Source organism: Suricata suricatta, chromosome 8, assembly GCF_006229205.1.
Source record: "Suricata suricatta isolate VVHF042 chromosome 8, meerkat_22Aug2017_6uvM2_HiC, whole genome shotgun sequence".
NCBI classification, from domain to species: Eukaryota; Metazoa; Chordata; class Mammalia; order Carnivora; family Herpestidae; genus Suricata; species Suricata suricatta.
In genome coordinates, this window is record NC_043707.1 from 109,357,228 (window position 1) to 109,377,419 (window position 20,192).

The 20,192-nt window shown below is 39.2% G+C and overlaps 1 protein-coding gene across 1 annotated transcript in view; it reads right to left on the bottom strand.

The window, feature by feature from the left end:
* Positions 1–865: 865 nt before the first annotated feature.
* The window catches only part of YBX1 (Y-box binding protein 1), a 19,702-nt gene continuing 375 nt past the window's right edge, over positions 866–20,192 (bottom strand). The window contains exons 2-8 of the mRNA XM_029945837.1: positions 19,942–20,062; positions 10,022–10,055; positions 7,104–7,193; positions 6,505–6,807; positions 6,140–6,222; positions 2,031–2,296; positions 866–1,255 (exon numbers count right to left, since the gene is read on the bottom strand). Coding sequence (XP_029801697.1) covers positions 2,062–2,296; positions 6,140–6,222; positions 6,505–6,807; positions 7,104–7,193; positions 10,022–10,055; positions 19,942–20,062 — 866 coding nt within the window. The 3' untranslated portion in view covers positions 866–1,255; positions 2,031–2,061. The remainder of the gene's footprint in view (positions 1,256–2,030; positions 2,297–6,139; positions 6,223–6,504; positions 6,808–7,103; positions 7,194–10,021; positions 10,056–19,941; positions 20,063–20,192) is intronic.

Below are 20,192 nucleotides of genomic sequence, written 5' to 3' on the forward strand. Positions count from 1 at the left end.
CATTTTACATACCATCAGCAATATCCAAGTCTGTCCCACTGCATTCTTGATAGCAGTGAATATTTCTTACGGCGGGAGGGGGAAGGGGTTGGTTCCAAGTTTGGAATGAGTTTGAAAGATACTAGCTTACTTGAAGATTATTTTCCTGCCTTACTCACCAGTCCCCTAGAATTAAAAGCACCAGGGCAATGTAATCTTGGTTGTGTGAATTCTGAACACATTCTGGAAAGGGGCAACCTCACCTGGACTTACACAACACTGCAGGACTCCTGGATGTGCCTCTCTAAATGCCCTGGCCCCAAAAGCTGACCAGGAGGATCCCAAGTGAACACCTAGCAAGACATTATTTAAAAAAAAAAACAAAAAAAACCAAAAAAAAAACCACAACAGGCTTAAGTTAGAAGGGGGGCTGAGAACACAAAATTATTCCCACCAATCTCCATATTCTTTAGCACTAAGTCTTCCTATAGGCATCACAGTATGTGTTGTCACCATCTCCTATCAACCTCACACAGGAGTGAACCTCTTCACTGAGCACACTAGACTGTGACAAGCGAAAGTAACTTCCATGCAACCAGAAATAAGCGGCCTGTAGGGATGAAGAGTCCAGTCAGTGGGTGTTAGAGCATCCCCTCTTCCCTTTACCACTGCCCCCACCCCCAAGCAAAAGGAATCTCACAAAAAGGAAAATGGTCAAGTTATCATTAATAAACACTTCTGATGTTTAGTATAAGCCCACACGTATGTCCCTTAAAGAACTACATGTTTTAAGGAAATTTCCCTGAGTAATAATTACCAGTGAGTATCATCTAAGCTAGCTAAGGACTTACAGACTAAAATAAGACAAGACAGAAATATACACAAAGACAATTATTTAAGACCTTTATTAACAGGTGCTTGCCGTTTGTTGACTTTTTTGAAAAAATCAAGTTGTAAACTTTTATTACAAATTAAAAATGAGGTTCTTAAAAATCTCAACTTGACCAGATATGAAACAATTTAAAAACCTTTAAAGGTGTATTGAGAAAAACCAGGCTTTTTTTTTTCTTTTTTCTAAAAAACACGTTTGTCATTACCAAAAAGAGACATCTTTAGGTAAAAATAATAAAAACCCCATGCTGCATAGATAATGCAGATAGTTCTAGTTATCTGGTCAATGGGCAAAAAGCAAGCACTTAAGGTCTTCAGCTCCAATCTTTTGTTCATTTCTTATTGCTGGAATTTCATATTCATTTCTTCTTGTTGGATGACTAAACTGCAGAAAATAAATAAAATAAATAAATTTAAGATCATCTCGCACCACATCGTCTACAGCGTTCTTTCAGCACACACCAAATTGCTCCAGATCACAGTAGCTAAGTAGGAAGGCATTAACAAAACTCCATGTTTATCCCAAGACACTGATTTCCAATCAGGGGGCTGACAATGCTGTGACAAGAATGACTACTTGTAGGTTATGAATGACCTTTTGCCACCCATAAAGTAATAGAGGGGAAAAAAACAAGTTATCGCTGACTGAAAATGACAATTCCAGAACAAAATAGAGACAATGTTATATGCTTCTGAGTATCAAGCAGAAGGCTGAATGCAAAGGAATCCCTTAATTTTGGACCTGATATATGCCATTTCTCCCAAAGAGACTATGCTGCTCATTACCACGAAGGTTATTAATTCTAGTAACTATCCCACTTCTTTTGAAAAGAAACACAATGCAACTATCATACTGCTTAGGGCAAATAAAGTTAGCCAGACTTTCCTCAGCTTACTGGTAAAATCACAGAAACTATTCAGAACAGTTGACAAAGACTCTAATATTCAAGAACTACTTAGGCCTCCAGGTGTCAGAACTGAGGTGGGTGAGAGGCCACATATGGCCCTGATACTTGCCACTACCCAAATCGGGTATTTAGGTAATCTGAAGATTAATATGAGTAAAAGACACCTAATGTAACAATGGCTCATCTTTCTCGTGCATTAATAGACCCCACTCATGATGGCTCAGAAAGCAGAGGCCATCTAAGCTTACTTACCCGGATGATGGTAGAGATGGTAAGCCGGCATTTACTCAGCCCCGCCCTGCTCAGCCTCGGGAGCGGACGAATTCTCAGCTGGTGGATCGGCTGCTTTTGTCTCTTTGCCATCTTGTGGTTTAGGGTTTTCTGGGCGTCTGCGTCGGTAATTGAAGTTGCGGCGGTACCGACGTTGAGGTGGCTGCTGACCTTGGGTCTCATCTCCTTGATTTTCCTTATCTTCTTCATTGCCGTCCTCTCTAGGCTGTCTTTGGCGAGGAGGACCCCTGGAATAAACATTGTGCCAAAATTGCAATGAGAATATGTTCATGCTTTCTTTAACCCACACACCAGTGTTTGTCACTTGGTTCAGTCACCAAGTTGATCACTTGGTCTGTTTATCAAAAATGGGAAGTGTGAAACTTGGTTCATATTTCACTGAATCAGAGGACTTTGTGCAAGGATTTGGGAGTATAAACTAGAAAAGGTGTTCTCTCAAGAGAAATCAAAAGCACACAGCCACCATTAGTCATCAGGGAAAAGTAAGTCAAAACCACAAGAGACCACTTTATACCCACCAGGATGGCCATAATAAAAAAAAAAAATCAGAAGATAACCAGTGTTGGTGAAGATGTGGAGAAATTGGAAACTCATACATTGCTGGAATATAAAAATGGTGCAGCAGTTTTGGGAAATAGCCCAGCAATTCCTCAAACTGTTAGTTACTATGTGACCCAGCAATCCACTCAGAGGTCTAAACCCAAGAAAATATCCATTTCATGATTAAGATATTCATAATTAACAAAAATGTGGAAATAATCCAAATGCCTATCAGCTGACTACTGAAAAAACAAAATAGGATATCCATACAGTGGACCTTGATTTATCCATGAAAAGAAATTACCACAACACAGATGAACTTTATGCTAAAAATATGCTAAAGTGAAAAGAGGGCAGACACAAAAAACTATGATCCCATTCAAGAGATGTTCAAATACACAAATCCAGACAGAAGGTAATTAGTGGTAGTCAAGGGCTGGGGACACAGGAAAAAGGGAAATGAATGACTGCTAATGGACACAAGGGTGTTTTTTGGTGGGAGGTGGGTAAAATACCTGGAATTAAGAGATAGCGGTAATGAATGCATAACTGTGTGAATATACTACTAAAATCCAGAGCTATACACTTAGAAAAAAAAGTTTAGTTTACACTGTAGCAATATTATGTTCAATGGCCTAAAATTAAAGGGATAAGGATCAAAGAAATCAAGACTTCCATCACCAAAGAAAAGATTAGAATTTCTTTAGCTGAGGACTATAAATGTCAGAAAGCAGTGAGGTTTTCTTGGCTTTTCCTCCATCTATGGATAGCACCTCAGAAACACCAAGATTAGTATCATGTCTTTTATACATATTGGTCATCATGGTTTCTAATTCCCCTTCCCTTCCCCCCCAAGTCTTGGGCTACACTGCTCTGGCTATCCCCTAATGCCTTTAAGTGTTGGCTGCTCTACCCCTATCACAGTGGCTTCAGCTTTCCCCATTTCTTTCTAAAATGCCAAGCTTTCAAATCTTATGTTAGGCTATGTTCCATTTACATTTACTAGCCTTTTCCTGACAGCTCCAAATAACCTGGGCATTTAAATTCTTTACATCCTATCCAGTTTTTTTTTTTCTATTTGGGTTCTCTTAATTTCAAATATTCCATTCTCCACACACCCCTTCCTATTTTCCTAGTTTAATTCCTTCTTGTTCTCCCATTCTTTGTTTTCACAAGAATTTATAATCCAGTCATCCTACCAAATACTCTATCTCCCATTCTTCTCCCTTTATATTTTTCTCCAGTTACCCAAATATAAAAGCCCACCATTAAGCATAACCAATCCCCAACCCCAGGTTCTTCATTTGGATCAACAAATGCAGGACAAATTCAACTCTGCTCAATTTGAGCCTGCTGCTGAAAAATGGCTAGAAAATACAACCATACTGGGTGGCCCCACTTTAAATATGACCATTATGGGGTGCCTGAGTGGCTTAGTCGGTGAAGCAGCTGACTTCGGCTCAGGTTGTGATCTCCTGGTTCGTGGGTTTGAGCCCGCATCCAGCTCTGTGCTGACAGCTCAGAGCCTGGAGACTGCTTCAGATTCTGTGTCTCCCTCTCTTTCTGTTCCTCCCCCACACCTGCTCTGTCACTCTCTCTCAAAATTAAGGAAACAAAAAAAAATTAAAAAATAAAATAAAAAATATCAAACTTTATTAACAAAAAATAAATACGACCATTATTCTATTATTTGATTTCCCTTATTTCTCTTCTAGAAATAATCCCACATCTTTGTCCCAAATTCTTCATACCTCTTCTCTGACCACTCCTTTTGATTCCACTAACACATCAGTGTCTGCATACCCGGGGGCACTGATAAAACACCGAGGGTTCCTAACAAAGGGCCCACCCCTTATGGGTGGACAAAATCCTATCCTATCTGAAGATGGTTCTAGCACTCACTTTCCTGCCAACTGTCTTCTACAGTTGAATTTTTCAGCCTACATATAATGCCGTTGTTTCTCAAAAACATTTTCTTGATGCCACTTCATTTGTCTCCTGAGTTAAACTGCTATCTATACTTGCCTTAGGATGTTTCGATTTGCCCTGGAGTCTACACTAATCAGAATTTAACCCCAAGCACTGTATGTGGCACTGTCAACTAGTCTATTCATCAAATGAGACTATTAAGTCTAATTAAAAGGCAAACAGTAAAAACTGAAGCACTCAACAACAAAAACTCACAGGCTATTTTTAAAGACACCAATAAAACTAGGCAGAAAATTTAAGCAACTTTATAAGATAACAAAAAGGCAAACAAGTTTCTGCTGTTGGCACTCTTGGATGTAATGGATACTACCATTAGAGTCTATTTTAAATCACTGATCACTTTGAAAAATGGCATGTGATAACATTTGCAGTATTTCAACAAGGTATCTTTGTACTGGTATAAAACCAGTCAACAATAGTTGAGTTCAAGATCAACAAAGCTCATCTGTTCGGCATCAAAAATAATCTTTCACACTCAACAGGGAAACCTCATCTATCTCCAACATCCAGCACATAGCTAACACAAACTCCTGGTGGGGATTTTAAATGAACCAGCTACAACTCCAGGCCATTTTCATGAATTAAAAACTCAGGACACAACAGACATCAATGGAAACAAGAATATGTTATAGACACTGGCTACTGCAAAACTCTCAAAGCATATATCCTGACAGTGTCATCTCAACTGGGTTCCCTAGTTTCTAAAGCTTCAGTACTCTGTCTTTGTTGAAGTACACAAAAGATGGGGGGAGGGGGTATTGTCAGAAACCTCTTTTATAGAATCACAATGTATTTCGAAGACTTATACTTTATGTTTTGGATACTTTTTTTTTTTTTTTTTTTAGGAATCACATCTAGAGACTCCATGCTTTAATAAAAAGACCTTTAAAAGATAACTTACACCATTCTATCCATCCACTATGGGACAGGCTGGGTATATTAGCTCAAAGAGAACTACCACTTTATATACTAAACACTTCTGGTTCACAGGACTCTTCTCCAATTACTCTATATTCTATTAGAGTGATTTTATTTTGTTAGGGGTGACAAAAAACCCTAAATTGAGAAGGGATTAAATGGAAAATTGTGCCACCTCAAGAGGTTACATTATCATTCCTCAATTATGTTAAGGTAGAGTTTAGATACTCCTAATGCTTAAAGGCAATGCTTACCTTTACCTTTCTCCCTCCCAATGAAGCAGGTCTTAAAACATGTAATATAATGTAGGTTGAACTATTCTCTTACCTGTGCAATGACAGAAAAACTGAAATTCCATATACCCTCATTACAAGAGAGGGGGGAAAAAAATAAAACACAATCAGATAAAGTAGACCTCATCTATACAAGCTGTTTTTAACCAGGGCCAGCAAGAAGATGCAAAAAACACATTCTCAAAGATAACTGACTTCAGGTTCACCTCTTAGGCATCTGATAAAAGAAAATGTTAAGTGTTAACAAATAAATGACTCAAAAAGGCTGCAGGAGAAGTATGAGGCTGCTGAGTCCTAACATATGCTTGAGAAATTTAATACAAACCATACCTGCGGAATCGTGGTCTATAACCCCGATACATATTCTGTCTCACTGGTCTACCTTGTTCTCCTGCACCCTGGTTGTCAGCACCCTGGAAAGACAATCAAGCTGACTCAATCAGTAACAAAGTAAATGAACCCCATCAGACAAATCCAAAGTCTGCATACAGGAGTTAAAAATAAAGAAATCATCCAACTGTAATTACATTATAAATTAATCTTTTGGGTTTTTATTAGGAATAAAAAAAAATGCTTCCAATTAGATTAACTGCTCCAATACAGATAGGAAAAGACACCCACAAAATGCTTAAGACACAGACTTATTCAAAGTTTTTGCATGCTATTCACTCTTTTACTTTTTGGTGAAAACTTACTTCCATCACTTCTCCCTGCACAGGAGGGTTGGAATACTGTGGTCGACGCCCATAGGGTCTCCGCATGTAGTAAGGTGGGAACCGTCGCCTGCGGTAGGGCCGGCGCTGTTGGGCCTGGCCTTCGGGAGCGCTCTCCGATCCCTCGTTCTTTTCCCCACTCTCACTATTCTGGTAGTTCTGCTGGTAATTGCGTGGAGGACCCCTGCGACGTGGATAGCGTCTATAATGGTTACGGTCTGCTGCATATTTACTGCCTTGCACTGGAACTCCACCAGGGCCTGTAACATTTGCTGCCTCCGCACCCTACAAAAGCCATCATATATTGACAGTGACAACAGAAGTAAGTACACTTAGCAAAATTTACACAAAGCAAACAAAGGGTCTATGTGGCCAGGGGTGCATAGAAATGATTAAGTATCAGTTCCTCACTGTTCTGAAGAGATTGCCCTCTAACTGCAGCCAGCACATAAGGCTTGATGCACCTGTGTTCATGTGGTCACCTGACCCATCCATCCACATTAGAGCCACCATCCTAACGGATGAGATCTCCAAAATATTTCCATACTGAAGTCAAACCTTTACACAAAAAGCATCCTCACCTTTTCTCCTTCAACAACATCAAACTCCACAGTCTCTCCATCTCCTACACTGCGAAGGTACTTCCTGGGGTTATTCTTCTTTATGGCAGTCTAGTAATATCACATTCCAAAAATAGATTAACAGGGGAGAATAATGTGCTTTTTCATTCAAAATGTACCAGAGTCAAATATTATTTTAGCTTGGATATACACTTAAAATTAGCTTTAAATAAGACCAAACCGTCAATAAATTTAGGAAAACAGGGACCAATGCTACCCCCAACCTCAACCAAAATACTCTAAACTTACAAGGCCCCAGCATTTTACCACTATTTTCCAAACTAAAGCAAGTAGTTTAACACTCGAGACACAACAATGTATTTATGTATTTAAACGCTTTTTGCAAAAGCATCATGTGTAGCTTTAGACAAAATGAGGATATCCATCTATCCCCCAAAGACTGCACTTAGTAGTAGAAGCTAGCCCACACAGGGCCAGTTTAGATGACAGGCGAGTTTAGTTTTGCATGCTTCAAAGTTGACCAAACCAACTTTGTCCCTGTGTTAACCGTATCAAACTCTAAAAATTACAAATGTCAACCAAAATCCCTTCCAACCGGTCTATGAGAATACGTCAGTGGAAATGCAATTAACATGTAGTGACTATGCGCCACTCTTTACATTATCTGACCGCATGGGACAGTCAGTTATAACCTCCTCAGAATACAAGAAATCTCACATTGTTACTTGTTCTCTAGACTGCTACAACAAAGTAAAATGGGAAGAATAACCCCTCACATTTGAGTTTACTACTGAATAAAGTTCTTTCAAGTGTTACCTAGTCAAACTCATTATGACAAATGATGTGAGGTGTTATTACTCCCTTTTTACAGGTAATTAAACAGGCTTTAAAAAGTTAGGTGACTTGCCCAAGGTCACACAGCTAAGTGGCACTTCAAAAAGTATGGACTTTTCTAAATTCAGGTCTCGGGATTCCAAATCCCATGTTCATTCTACTACATCACAGCAGTATCCATTACAGGATCACTCATGCATTTCCATTCCATAGGAGGCGGGACAACCAACAAAGCTGAAGCCAATTAAGCTAAGTTGCCCAGAACTGCAGTCTCCTGGATACACTAAAACCTGAGCATCCAAAGTCCCAAGAAACAACTAAATGTTAAAACCACTTCCAAAATAAAGAGGAAAGCATATTGGTGACACCTGTCGGTCAAGTACCAAGTGGGTGACATGCATTCAGCCAAATAATTGATCTCATCTGTCATCTAAACTGTCACAAAGTTTTCATACCTTCCATATATAGCCAACTCTCAATTACCTGCAGTCATAGGGGATAGCAGAGGTACAGAGAATTATAATCTCAAAACTTACTTCAGTCAGCATCTTCAAAACACCCCAATTTCCCCCAACTCTTTAATGTTGCTGACAAGTAACAAGATTGACAAGCCCTGCTGTCTCTTGTTTCTAATTATGTATATTCTTTTGAACATGTAGTAGGAAATTAAGAATACAAAGGAGTTGGCATTCAATTTTATAAAACGTTTTAAAAATAACATTGAGCAGTCCCATATTTATGTTTAGAATTTACTTTTTAAAAGTTCACTTATTTATTTACTTATTTTTAAAAATCTATACACCCAAGATGGAGTTGAACCCATGAGCCCAAGATCAAGAATTGTATGCTCTTCTGACTGAGCCAGCCAGGTGCCCCTATGTTTAAAATTTAAACGTTTCCATACTTACATATCTGACCCTGAGATTACCGGATAGGGCTCTGGATGTACAAGAAATTGATCTGGCTCCCCACCTTGATTGCCACTGAATGCTGTATAGGATACCTCAGAAAGTGACAAAATACCAACCTCAAGCCTTTCCTAAGAAGTATGCTGCCATCCAAACTCACACCTGCCTGAGTAAGAGTGTTGAGTGTGAAAACCAATTAGGTTTTGATGTCTGGATAAAAATATTTTAAAAAGTGGCTAAAAAGTTCTTAGAGTGATTTTCAGTACAAGCTGATATTTCAACAGTCTTAGTGAAAAAGCTGCAGTGTACCCAAGTACACACATACAAATGTGTTTTTCCTACCCATGGCACACCAGTGAAGATAACGAAGTCCAATGGAGTCCATGATATACTTAAGTGTAAGATATTAACGTTTACCTGGCAGTGGCTTACTTTAATAAAATTCCTTAATGTTCAAGCATTTTCTGAAGTATTTTCTTATATATACTTGTGAAAGTTCAGCACTGTAGCACCTAATTCTGTTAGGTTTTTACCCTCAGAACACTGAAGCCAATCTCAAAAGTATTTAATGAGTAATCACCAACTTTGCCATACTGTCTTTTCACTTCAACCCTAAACTAGGCATGATTCTTAAATTTTTTAAGCCAACCAAAATTCTCCAAAGGTAATTCCCAAAGTGCTTTAGCATAAACAGAAGGACCCAGGCTACTTTGTTAGGTTTTTTTCCCTCCCCCAGCATTCACTCCAAATTTATAGGTTTTGGGGCTTAGTCCTACTTCCCCCATGATTATGATTTTGTCCCTGCCACAGAGCTAAAACCCAGAAGCATTTGCAAACACCTCACCAAAATTTCTGTGTATTTATAGCATTATTAGTTCAAGTTTAGGTTAATGGAAATTTTTTTCTTCCTCTGAAATTGGGCTTAAAAATTTAGTAAGAGTTGAGTAGAGTTCATCATTTAAAAAACTACATTAACACCCATTTGAGAAACACCTGTTTAAATTGAACCGCCAAGACAATATTTCAATTTATACATTTAAACACTTCCTATGGGAACTAAACTGTTTGGTGGTTGGATAGAATAACCTTTTTGTAAGAAACAATAGTTGAGAAAACATCCATCCCTTTCTTCTCACAACCCTTAAAACAATTATAAACATTCACACAAGCACTCACCTGGTGTACAAATACATCTTCCTTGGTGTCATTCCTACAAGACAGAACCAAGTTGAACAAGTCAGAAAATGGAATATGTTTCATGCTGCCAAAGATTAAGCCTAAGCTTGGTTCCCTGTGCATTCCCCCCTCTTTTTCCTATGGTCACTTTCTGGCTGCCAAACAGCCATTAGAAAATTTAAAGCAGAAAGTTTTGGTTGTGTTTCATTTTTTAAGACTAAGTGATTACTAACAGTTGTAAACCTTACTAAAAAAGTCAAGTATGACCTATTAAGCCAGTAAGAAGGTGTGACTAGCAACTGTCACACCTTATCCTACTAAACATGAACAAAGTTCCATCACATCGCATTCTTACTCCCAGAGCACTGTTGCTTATTTAAGTAGGAGATCATAAATGTATTTCATTCCATTAATCACTAGCTTCTTCCTTTCTCAGTTCTTCCTCACCATTTTCAATTTCCAAGCTCTCCTTGAGATCATAAAGATGACGCCTAAAAAATCCTCACAGACCACTCATTCCTAGACCAGGAATGAGTCCCAAAGTAAAACTATGGGCTTTGGGTGATGTGATAATGAGTCAATTAAGTGTGTCGATTTTAACAAATGTCACCACTGTGGTGCTAGAAAAGTGGGAGAGGTCGTGCCACAGTTGACCTGTCGTGGAGGCTGCCTGCATGGGCATGGAGTACATAGAAAATCTATTTTCTGCTCAATTTTGTCATACACCTAAAACTATTCTTAAAGAAAAAGAGAAGACCACAATGAAGTCCAAACATGGGTGCCATCAATACACCCATCATTTCTGTGGCAAGCAGGCGAGCACTGTGCTGGAGAATTAAGAAGGTGAAGATGAATGAAGACAGTTTCCTCCTAGCTCACAACCCCTTCACTCTGTATCAGACACCATTTTACAGCAATCATTAAATGTCTCATCAAACTGTGAAGAAATATGGCTGAAATGCCTACTTCAGGACTTTAAAAGTGTTAAAGGAGGCAACATTTGCTTTAAATCTTAAAGAAGTTAATGGAAAATGAGAAAGATGTTCTGGAGGTAGACAGAAAGGAGGTCCTGGACATGGGTAAACCAGCAACTAGCAAATTCAATGCAAGTGGACTTCAAACTGGCTGGGGCATGAGGAATACGGCTGTGGGGGAGGGTAAAGAACAAGAGCTAAATTATCACAGAGGTAAAGGAGCCAGCAAAGGCTTCTGAGTAGAGGAACATGGCATGACAACATTATCAGATGTTATATTCCAGAAGCCCAGACCAGGATTGATGGAAGCCTAGACTAATAAGGTCTGTGTGTGAGGGAGTGTATTTGAGAGCTCTTTCTTGAGGTAAAAGTAGGGGAAACTTTATAAGTCAATGGATTTTGGAATTAAGAGGAAAATGGAAGAATGAGCTTTTAGCTCTGTACCTAGGACACTGGGGTGAAGACAGTATTATAAGCAAACACCACAGGAGAAATACATTTCCAGATCTTTATTGACTCCACCCCCCTCATTTTTGTACAGATCAGAGAGAATGGGCTCAATAACAGTTCTAATGTTTAATGACAAAAGTAACAACAGGTACAATGAACTAGACTGACTGGCTTTACGGACTGTTGGCTCTTGTTGAACCACAGAACAACAAATGCTGTGCCACAGAACCTGGGGACATTTAATCTATGGGAACAAAATTTTAAATTTTTAAAAGAAAAACCTACACACACGCAGAACATCGTAAAAGCTACTCAAGGCATATGACGGAATATTGACCTCTGTAAGTTAGCTGAATACTAGGAACAGCTAGGAAATTAATGGTTGACATAATGCCCATCTGTCAAATAAGTCCTCAGGCATATTCGAACAGTTCCAGAGCCATCACTATTTAGATCTCCAACATGCTTGAATTTTAAACCCTAGGGCCCCAAGGAGAAGTACAGACTAGGAAAGGCAGGTAAAGGCTAGAACAGGAACGCTCAATAGGGGCTGGGCTGACCACCAGAGGTCATAATTGGGGGTGAAGAGTATCAGGTGCTAGTTAACTAGATAAAGAATTATGTGGTATCCTAGTAGATTTTCATGTAAGTATATTTATTGAGTTTTGAATCAAATTAAATGTATTTAATTTTGAATCAAATCAATGTATTTTACATTGTTTTAACATGCTTTGAATTTACTAAAAATGCAACTTCCACAGAGAGAAATTTTCATTACTGATAATCCCACTTGCGTATCTGGGTAGCCAATACATCATTTCTTCTAATATAGTTGCAAATAACTATGTACATACAGAATATACTATGCACTGCAATGAAACATTTATCTACAAATTTTATTTCAAGGCTGTAAAAGGAATTAGAAAATTTACCAAAATGACTTATCTACTTAGAATAGATCTTCCTAAAAATACAAGGTAGGCGATATACACAATGCCACCCCCTGGAAGACAGCTTAAGACGTTTTGCAGGTACAAAGATATGTGGAAGCCAATCCAGGGTCATGAATGTCATGCTGGACAACAGCACTCATTTAGTCTTTTGACAACAAACCAACCTGTTAGGGAATTACCAAGGCCAAAGTGCATCTGATTTTAAGACATTTGACAGCTCAAAAAAATTCAGTTTCAGCCAAGATAGAATACTACAGTTTGGATGCACCAAGTCAATCCACTGGCAACTGAAGGGTGCAGAAATTCATGGTACTGCTAAAAGAAAATCCAATTTTTAGTCCTAATTCTACTATTAACAGCTGTGCAATCTTGGAAAGCTGCCGCCTCCTCACTGGATCTCCTTCACTTACAAAATGGGAAAACCTAGATACAGCAGCTTACCTTACTGAGGGAGTTAAGTTCCAGACACTGTCCCAAGTGCTTTAACTGTACATATATACCATTCAATTCTCACAACTACAAGGTAGGCACCATCATGAACCCCTACTCTACAAGTTACTCCATGTAAATAGAAGGCTCTGCTACATATCCCCTCCCCTAATGTAGAAACCACTTTGGGCTCACAAGTCATATAAAAACAGCTGTGGAGCAGACCCCACTGTAAAGTAATACTGGCAAATAATGCATGCTCATGGCTACTAGATGGAGATCTTACCAAAGAGGGAAAAGCGGCAATCAAAATAAGCTGACCAAAATGCATCATCAAGAAATAGGCTTGAAACTTTACCAGCTACATGATCTGGGGCAAGTTAGCTTATATGGATAGTGGGGATAAAACACTTACCTAAAGGCCACACTATAATCAAACCTCAACCCACCCATACTGCTGCCACTTGAGTCCATTATTTTACTTGTAGCTCGGTGCCTAGTACTGCTGTCCAAAAGAAATAAAATTCAACCTAAATACAGGTTTGCCTGGTTATCTAAAAGTTCACTTTAATTTGTACACCACTTCACTTTCACAAAAGGTTTCACAGGAATGCACTACTTTTGGGAAACATGGGGAAATCTGTATCTGAGTTTATTTTCCAAGTAGCCATAATAAAGTAAAAACAGGTAAAATTGGTACAAATCAATTATTAAAAACACCAAGTATTTTACATTTTTTAAAAATACTAAGCCTCCATAATCTGCTCTATATTTCACACTTCTAAAAAGTAGGTTCACAAATGCAAGCTGTTCAAAAGAAAAGTGGTCCAAAACAAAACACTAAATTGGGTTATGTTTTAAAATTCAAATTAAAAAATTCAGTCTCTAGATGCTACACTTCCGTACAAGTCTAATGGTTACTGAATAGACAGCAATATTCCAACAGCGTCATTCCACAGAGCACACGGTCCTGTTCTCCTGCACTCAGGTGTATGCTCTCTGCTATTCTTCTACTTACTCCACCCACTACTGTTATTAAGGGCATTATTTATACTGAAAATTTTTCACAAAAACCCAGCCTCTCAGGTTTTCTCACACCTAACTAGTATTGTCCTTTTTCAGCAAATGAGGACACAGTACTGACTTCAAGGAAAAAGAAATCACAGATAGTGAGCAGCTGAAGAAAAAAAAAAGGGGTTACTGTTTTTAAGTTGGGAAAATGTTAAAGAAAAAATACTGCTAGGATTTAAAAACAGAAGTCTCTTAATTAAAAGTTCCTAATGTAGCACAATGAAGGTAAAAACATGTAGCCAGCACTAAACTCCCATACTACTAAATTTATCCAGATTAAAGCATTCTAAGATGTTCTAAAATTTGGGGAACCTGGGTGGCTCAGTCGGTTAAGCATCTGACTTGGCTCAGGTCATGATCTCACTGTTTGTGGGTCTGAGCCCCGCATCGGGCTCTGTGCTGACAGCTTAGAGCCTGGAGCCTGCTGTGGATTCGGTGTCTCCCTCTCTCCCTGCCCCTATCCCACTTGTGCTCTAGATCTTTCTTTCAAAACTAATACTCTTTTTTTTTTTTTTTTGGCCAATCCACAACACTGCCTTAAATGAAACTTAACATGTAAGTTCATCTATCCATAATGAAATGCTCAGGTGGGGGTATAGCTCAGGGATAGAGCATTTGACCGCAAAACATAATGAAATGCTCTTATCCTATTACCTTGTTGCAGATTACCTACCACACCATGCCCTTTCAACAGCCTAAATTGCTCAACTACAGAAATTATTAATTCTATAGTCATAAAAACCTAAGATTTAGCATCTATATGCTCCATAACCCAAAGCATACAGACACCAATTTCCAAGCTCTGCAGATGGCCGTAAGGTCAGACACCCCACTTATCCTTTTATACTTGTTTTCCCATTAAAGACTCCCTATGCCCAGCAGGCACATTATGCCCCATATTATTTTCTACCATTCTGCCTCAGGTGAGCTACATTGTTGTTTGTAAAGGCTAAGATTGAAAGGGAGAGAAAACTCAGCCCCAGTACTTGGAAAACAGCACATGAATACATTCGTTCTCTAGACTTAAGATGAGGGGCACCTGGGTGGCTCAGTTGGTTAAGCCTCCGACTTTGGCTCAGGTCATGATCTCACGTTCGTGGGTTCGAGCCCTGCGTTGGGCTCTGTGCTGACAGCTCAGAGCCTGAGGCCTGCTTCAGATTATGTGTCTCCCCCTCTCTCTGCCCTTCCCCTGCTCATGATCTGTCTCTCAAAAATAAATAAATGTTAAAAAAAAAAAAAGATTCTCTCTAGACTTAAGATGAAAAGCTTTTACATTAATAGTGACTTCATGAACCAGGATTACTTCTGGCCAACTTAAGATCACCAGCTAACACAACCAGCATGTAAATTAATCCTCAAGTGGTTTGCATACAATCCATTGTTTGAAGAGCCTCAGTTCTAAAATCAAAAAAAAGCACCCCCCCCCCATAACAGTGCTTTTTCAAGACTGCCAATGATATATCATGACCTAGGGACGACTTAGATATCATTTTTTATGCTTCCATCCACCCATCATTCCTCAGTAGCACACAAAGTCTTCCCTAGTGCCACAGCATTTAGTCACTATATTACAGACTACCCATGTCTTCTATGATTTAGAGATAGACCTTACTGGGCGTGATCAAGTTCAGTCTGATTTTTAATAGCCTGAGACTTGGCAATCACTTTTCCACAGGTCTATACATTTTTAAATCCAAGAACTAGGCAGTAAATATCTTAGGCCACAACAGGTCACACTGTCACATATTCTCAAATAACCCTTAAAAAGGCAAAACCCATTTTTTTTAAAGGTTTAAGACTTTTAAACACACAGAATGGGAAGCAGACTCCAGGCTCTGAGCTGTCAGCACAGAGCCAGACGTAGGGCTCGAACCCACGAACAGTGAGATCATGACCTGTGTCAAAGTCGGAAGCTAAACCGACTGAGCCACTCAGGTGCCCCTATAAAACCCATTCGTAGCTTGCAGGTCATATAACGATGGAATGAAAAGATTCAAGAAATGAGATAAGGGCCAATAGCTCTCTCCTTCAATTTGTCTACTGCATCTCAGTATTAGCTATTAAGCAAGTCCTTTTTAATTGTAAACCCAATCTGCACACTAAACCGGGCCTATTACTGCAATAGGTAACTATATGAAATAGGCAGTGCAAAGCAGAAAACTTTTAAAATCCAGGAAACAAATAGCACATACAGGAGCTCCAGTGACAAGCTAGATACCACTTAGGAAAACATGGCTAAGAGTCACCCTAAGAAATTACCTGTCCTTTGTGGACACCAACCAAATTGAAGAAGGCTAGGGTCTATATTCAAGAACAGAACAGCAGCTAATGAACAAAATTCAGTCAAGAGAGTTCAAATCCTAACTCTACCATGCTTCCTAAGGCAAATTACTCAACCTCTCTGTCCCCAGAATAGTATCTACACCTCAAAGACTTAAAAAATTAAACAGAGGAGTTCACCGAAAGTATTTACATTAGTTTCTGGTTAACTGCCTGAGAAACATTAGCTACTTTTATGTGCCATCACCATGTGAAGAAGTCACCTTCATCAGTTATATACGCTTGGAATCCCCAAAAAAGAGACTAAACCAAGATTTAAGTATTTTTACTAAAGAGAGATAGCTAAGCCCTTCCTTGGCTTGGTTCATTATACATCTTCCTAGATCACAGGTAATAAATTCAAATGCATACACACACAAAGGCCAGGCAGGAAGTCAACAACAGGAGAAAACAATTAAGTCTGACATATTGCAGTAAATAAAGAGAATGTACATCCTATTTAAAAGTCATAATAATACGATCAGCTGGTTTTTATCTACATGGGACTTCAGGCCCCAAAGCTAAAATTCAGATCTTAAAAGATAACTTGAATATTTTGTATTTTGGGGATAACCTCCATATTTTAAATATCAGAAATTAATTCTAATACATCTCAAGACACTGTTGTCCAAGGAAAACATCTGGGGGTAGATTTGGCCAGTAGGTCACCAGTTTGTGCCCCGTTCCCTATTGGATTCTCTTTGCTCCAAATTCCTTGCCCACCCCCAAACTCTAGAATGATTAAGTAAGCTTTCTTAAGTACTCTAGGGAACAGAGTATTTCTCTTGTGGTCACTATGAAAGATCCATGTCCCACTGAAAATTTGTTACTGACTCATGGTAACTCTTCATCAGTTTGGTGAGCACAGATTAGTCCTCAAAAGCTAGAAGACAAAAATCAGGTTTCCAGATTTTAAAAACAGAACTAAGCCCTGAAACCACTGATCCCTGTGGCATCCTTCTAATGACATCTTTCAACAGTTCTGAGTGAAGTTTTTCACAATAAAATGAAAAGCAATTGGGGGGGATGTGGTGGTGGTGTTCAATACACCCCTCTAGTCACATAATCCAATGATCATTCTCAAGACAGTGCAGGAAGACTAACTATGAATTTCTCAAATTCCTAGATTCTGGAGCCTCACAAAAGCATCCAAACGTTTGATGTTTTAAAAGTTCTATGCTACTATGCCTTTCATACAAGACACCTTACCACCAGGAAAAAATGCTTTAAAATATAATCCTCACAAGACTAACATTATTTTCATAGGTAATAATTTAGATAAAAACATTTACTATGAAAATATTCTTTAAAAGTCAAAAAGTTTACATAAAAATTATCTTCAATTTTAATTATAAAATAATCTGAAAAACCTAGAGTATAACTCACAGAACTCCCAAGGTTAAAATCAGAGTCACAGCAATTCATCCCAAAGACTACACAAGTCTTCTCCTTTATACAGAATCAGTAGTGTCTTACCTCCCTCCCTGAACAGCCAGGTGCCTCCACCCCTGTCTACATCTCCATCCAAGTTGCAAACCTCCAGGTTATAGTTCTTTAAGACCTACATTTTCCCTTTATCAAGGTAAACCTCTCCTGGACTTATTACAGTCACATTTTACAGTGACTTGAAAGTCTTACAATCACTGAAATAACCAGTTTAGAAACACATAGCACATTTAAACCAGTTAACTTGAAAAAATAGTTGAGGTTAGGACAATTCAAACAAAAGATCACCAAAAGTCAAATTATATTTAACTTGCCTTTGGACAACTACCAATTGGGTTAATTTCAAGTTGGCAAGGAATGGCACTCATGATATAAAAAACTTAGAATACGTAAATAAACTACTTTTATCTTGGATATAAATTGTTCACTTAAAAAATCTTAATGGGGCACCTGGGTGGCTCAGCCGGTCAAGTGTCTGACTTCGGCTCAGATCATGATCTCACTGCTCGTGGGTTCAAGCCCTGCATCAGGCTCTGTGCTGACAGCTCAGAGCCTGGAGCCTGCTTCACATTCTCTCTCTCTCTCTCTCTCTCTCTCTGCCCCTGCTTGGCTCACACTCTGTCTCTCAAAATTAAATGTAAAATAAATTTTTTAAATAATAAAAATCCTAACCTCTGTCCACTCAACAAAATATAGTAAAACATAAGGCACATGTATACAATTTCTAAAGCACACACAAAATACAATCTAACCACAGGAAACCCTACAAATTACAGCCCTTTCTAGTAGACATCACCATTACATTGGGTCAAGAGTTAAATGCATTATTTTTCAAAGTATGGCCCACAAAATGTAATCACTTGGAATTCTTGTTAAAGATGTACTCTAGAACCTATGAATCTGCGCTGGTAGGAAAGAACTCAGGAATCTGCATTTTTAACACCCTTCCAAGGTAATAAGCATACTCTAATTTGAGAACTAATTGGTTTAAGGTATACTCCAGTAAAGAGAATCAGAATAAGATGGAAATATTAACTGCAATGCTAACACTCTGAGAGCAACTAAAAAGTGGCCAAATAAAAGCACCCAAGCATTCCCTTCGTCACTAGTAGCCAATTACCAAAACACTGATGAAAAAAATGTGTTGGCCTGTCACAAAAACAGTGTTAATAACAGATTGAAAACTCCTAAAAGACTTTGGAAGAATGTTTCCCCACAACTGCAAAGGTGGAAAAGACCATCAAATGCTTACAATCTCTTTTGCTTTAAGCATTTCCACAATACTGGTTGAGTAATGACAGGTTTTTCATCAACCAACCATGTCTGTCTTTAAGCTTGATCTTGCCCACTTGGATTCTTGCAGTAGTGTCCATTACACAGTGTTATTTCCTACTCTCAAATGTTCTTTTGAATAACTTCTGAAGCAAGAGGGTAAGAAGCTGCGGAGATGAAGGCACCCCACCTATAAGGGCAATATGCTGGAGCACACACCGTGCTCTACACCCATATGCAACTGCACTAGTAGCCTTGCTTGGCAGCCATCTTGGAAATGATGCCCGGCTCACAAGGGAGACCAGGAAGAGTAGTACAGCGTGTGAAAGCTGCACGTTATCATCACTACTGCTACAAACGACTCAAAGGACTAATCCTAAGGATGAGGACAAAATAGTAGGAGAAATTTAAAAACTGTGAAAGGGAAAAAGGTACTTTCTTCCACATGCTACTGCAGGGGCAAACAAAAACTGTAGTCCTAAGGGGAAATTTATCCAAGGCCTTCAAGACATCATGTACTGAAACGTTAAACAAAGGCGATATAACCTTAACGGGCAAGATAACAAGACCTCACTGTCAAATCTTATTCCCTCCAGAGGCTAACCACTTAGAAATAATCTCTACATCCTAACCCAGTGGGTCACATCACATTGTTCGATACCCATTTCACTAACGTGATAAGGATAAAAATGCGCCTCAGAGAATTACACCAGATCCTGGTTTCCTCAGTTTGCCCTAACTGTTGAGAGTTGGCTCGCTCACTGCGCCTGCCTTTGAAATCGCTCTGTGCCAGAAGCAGCCTCTTCCATTGGCTTTAAATTAACATTTAGCTGCAAAACAAAGACGATCTCTAGATCCCCGATCCCTTCAATCTTCAAGGAAAACTGAAATCTCACTACCACACCACAAGGAACTAGCTACCCATGCTTAACCCCTTCCAAGCCCGCACGGCCTACCCAAGAAGCAGAGCGTGGGAAAGGTAGGACGGAGACTACGGTCATCTCACCTGTTGATGAAACCATATCCGTTTCTTACATTGAACCATTTTACTGTTCCCAAAACCTTCGTTGCTGGGGGGGGAAAAACACAAAAACACAAAAAAACCCCACGATTACCAAACGTCCTTTCTTAAACCGGCCACACTGGGGCACTCGGCCCCGCACGCGCTCCGCGACCCCCTGACAGCGGCGCGCAGGCCCCGCGGCACACGTGGGTAGCTCTGGGCGGCAGAGGACGGTGGGCAGGCCCTGGGCGCGG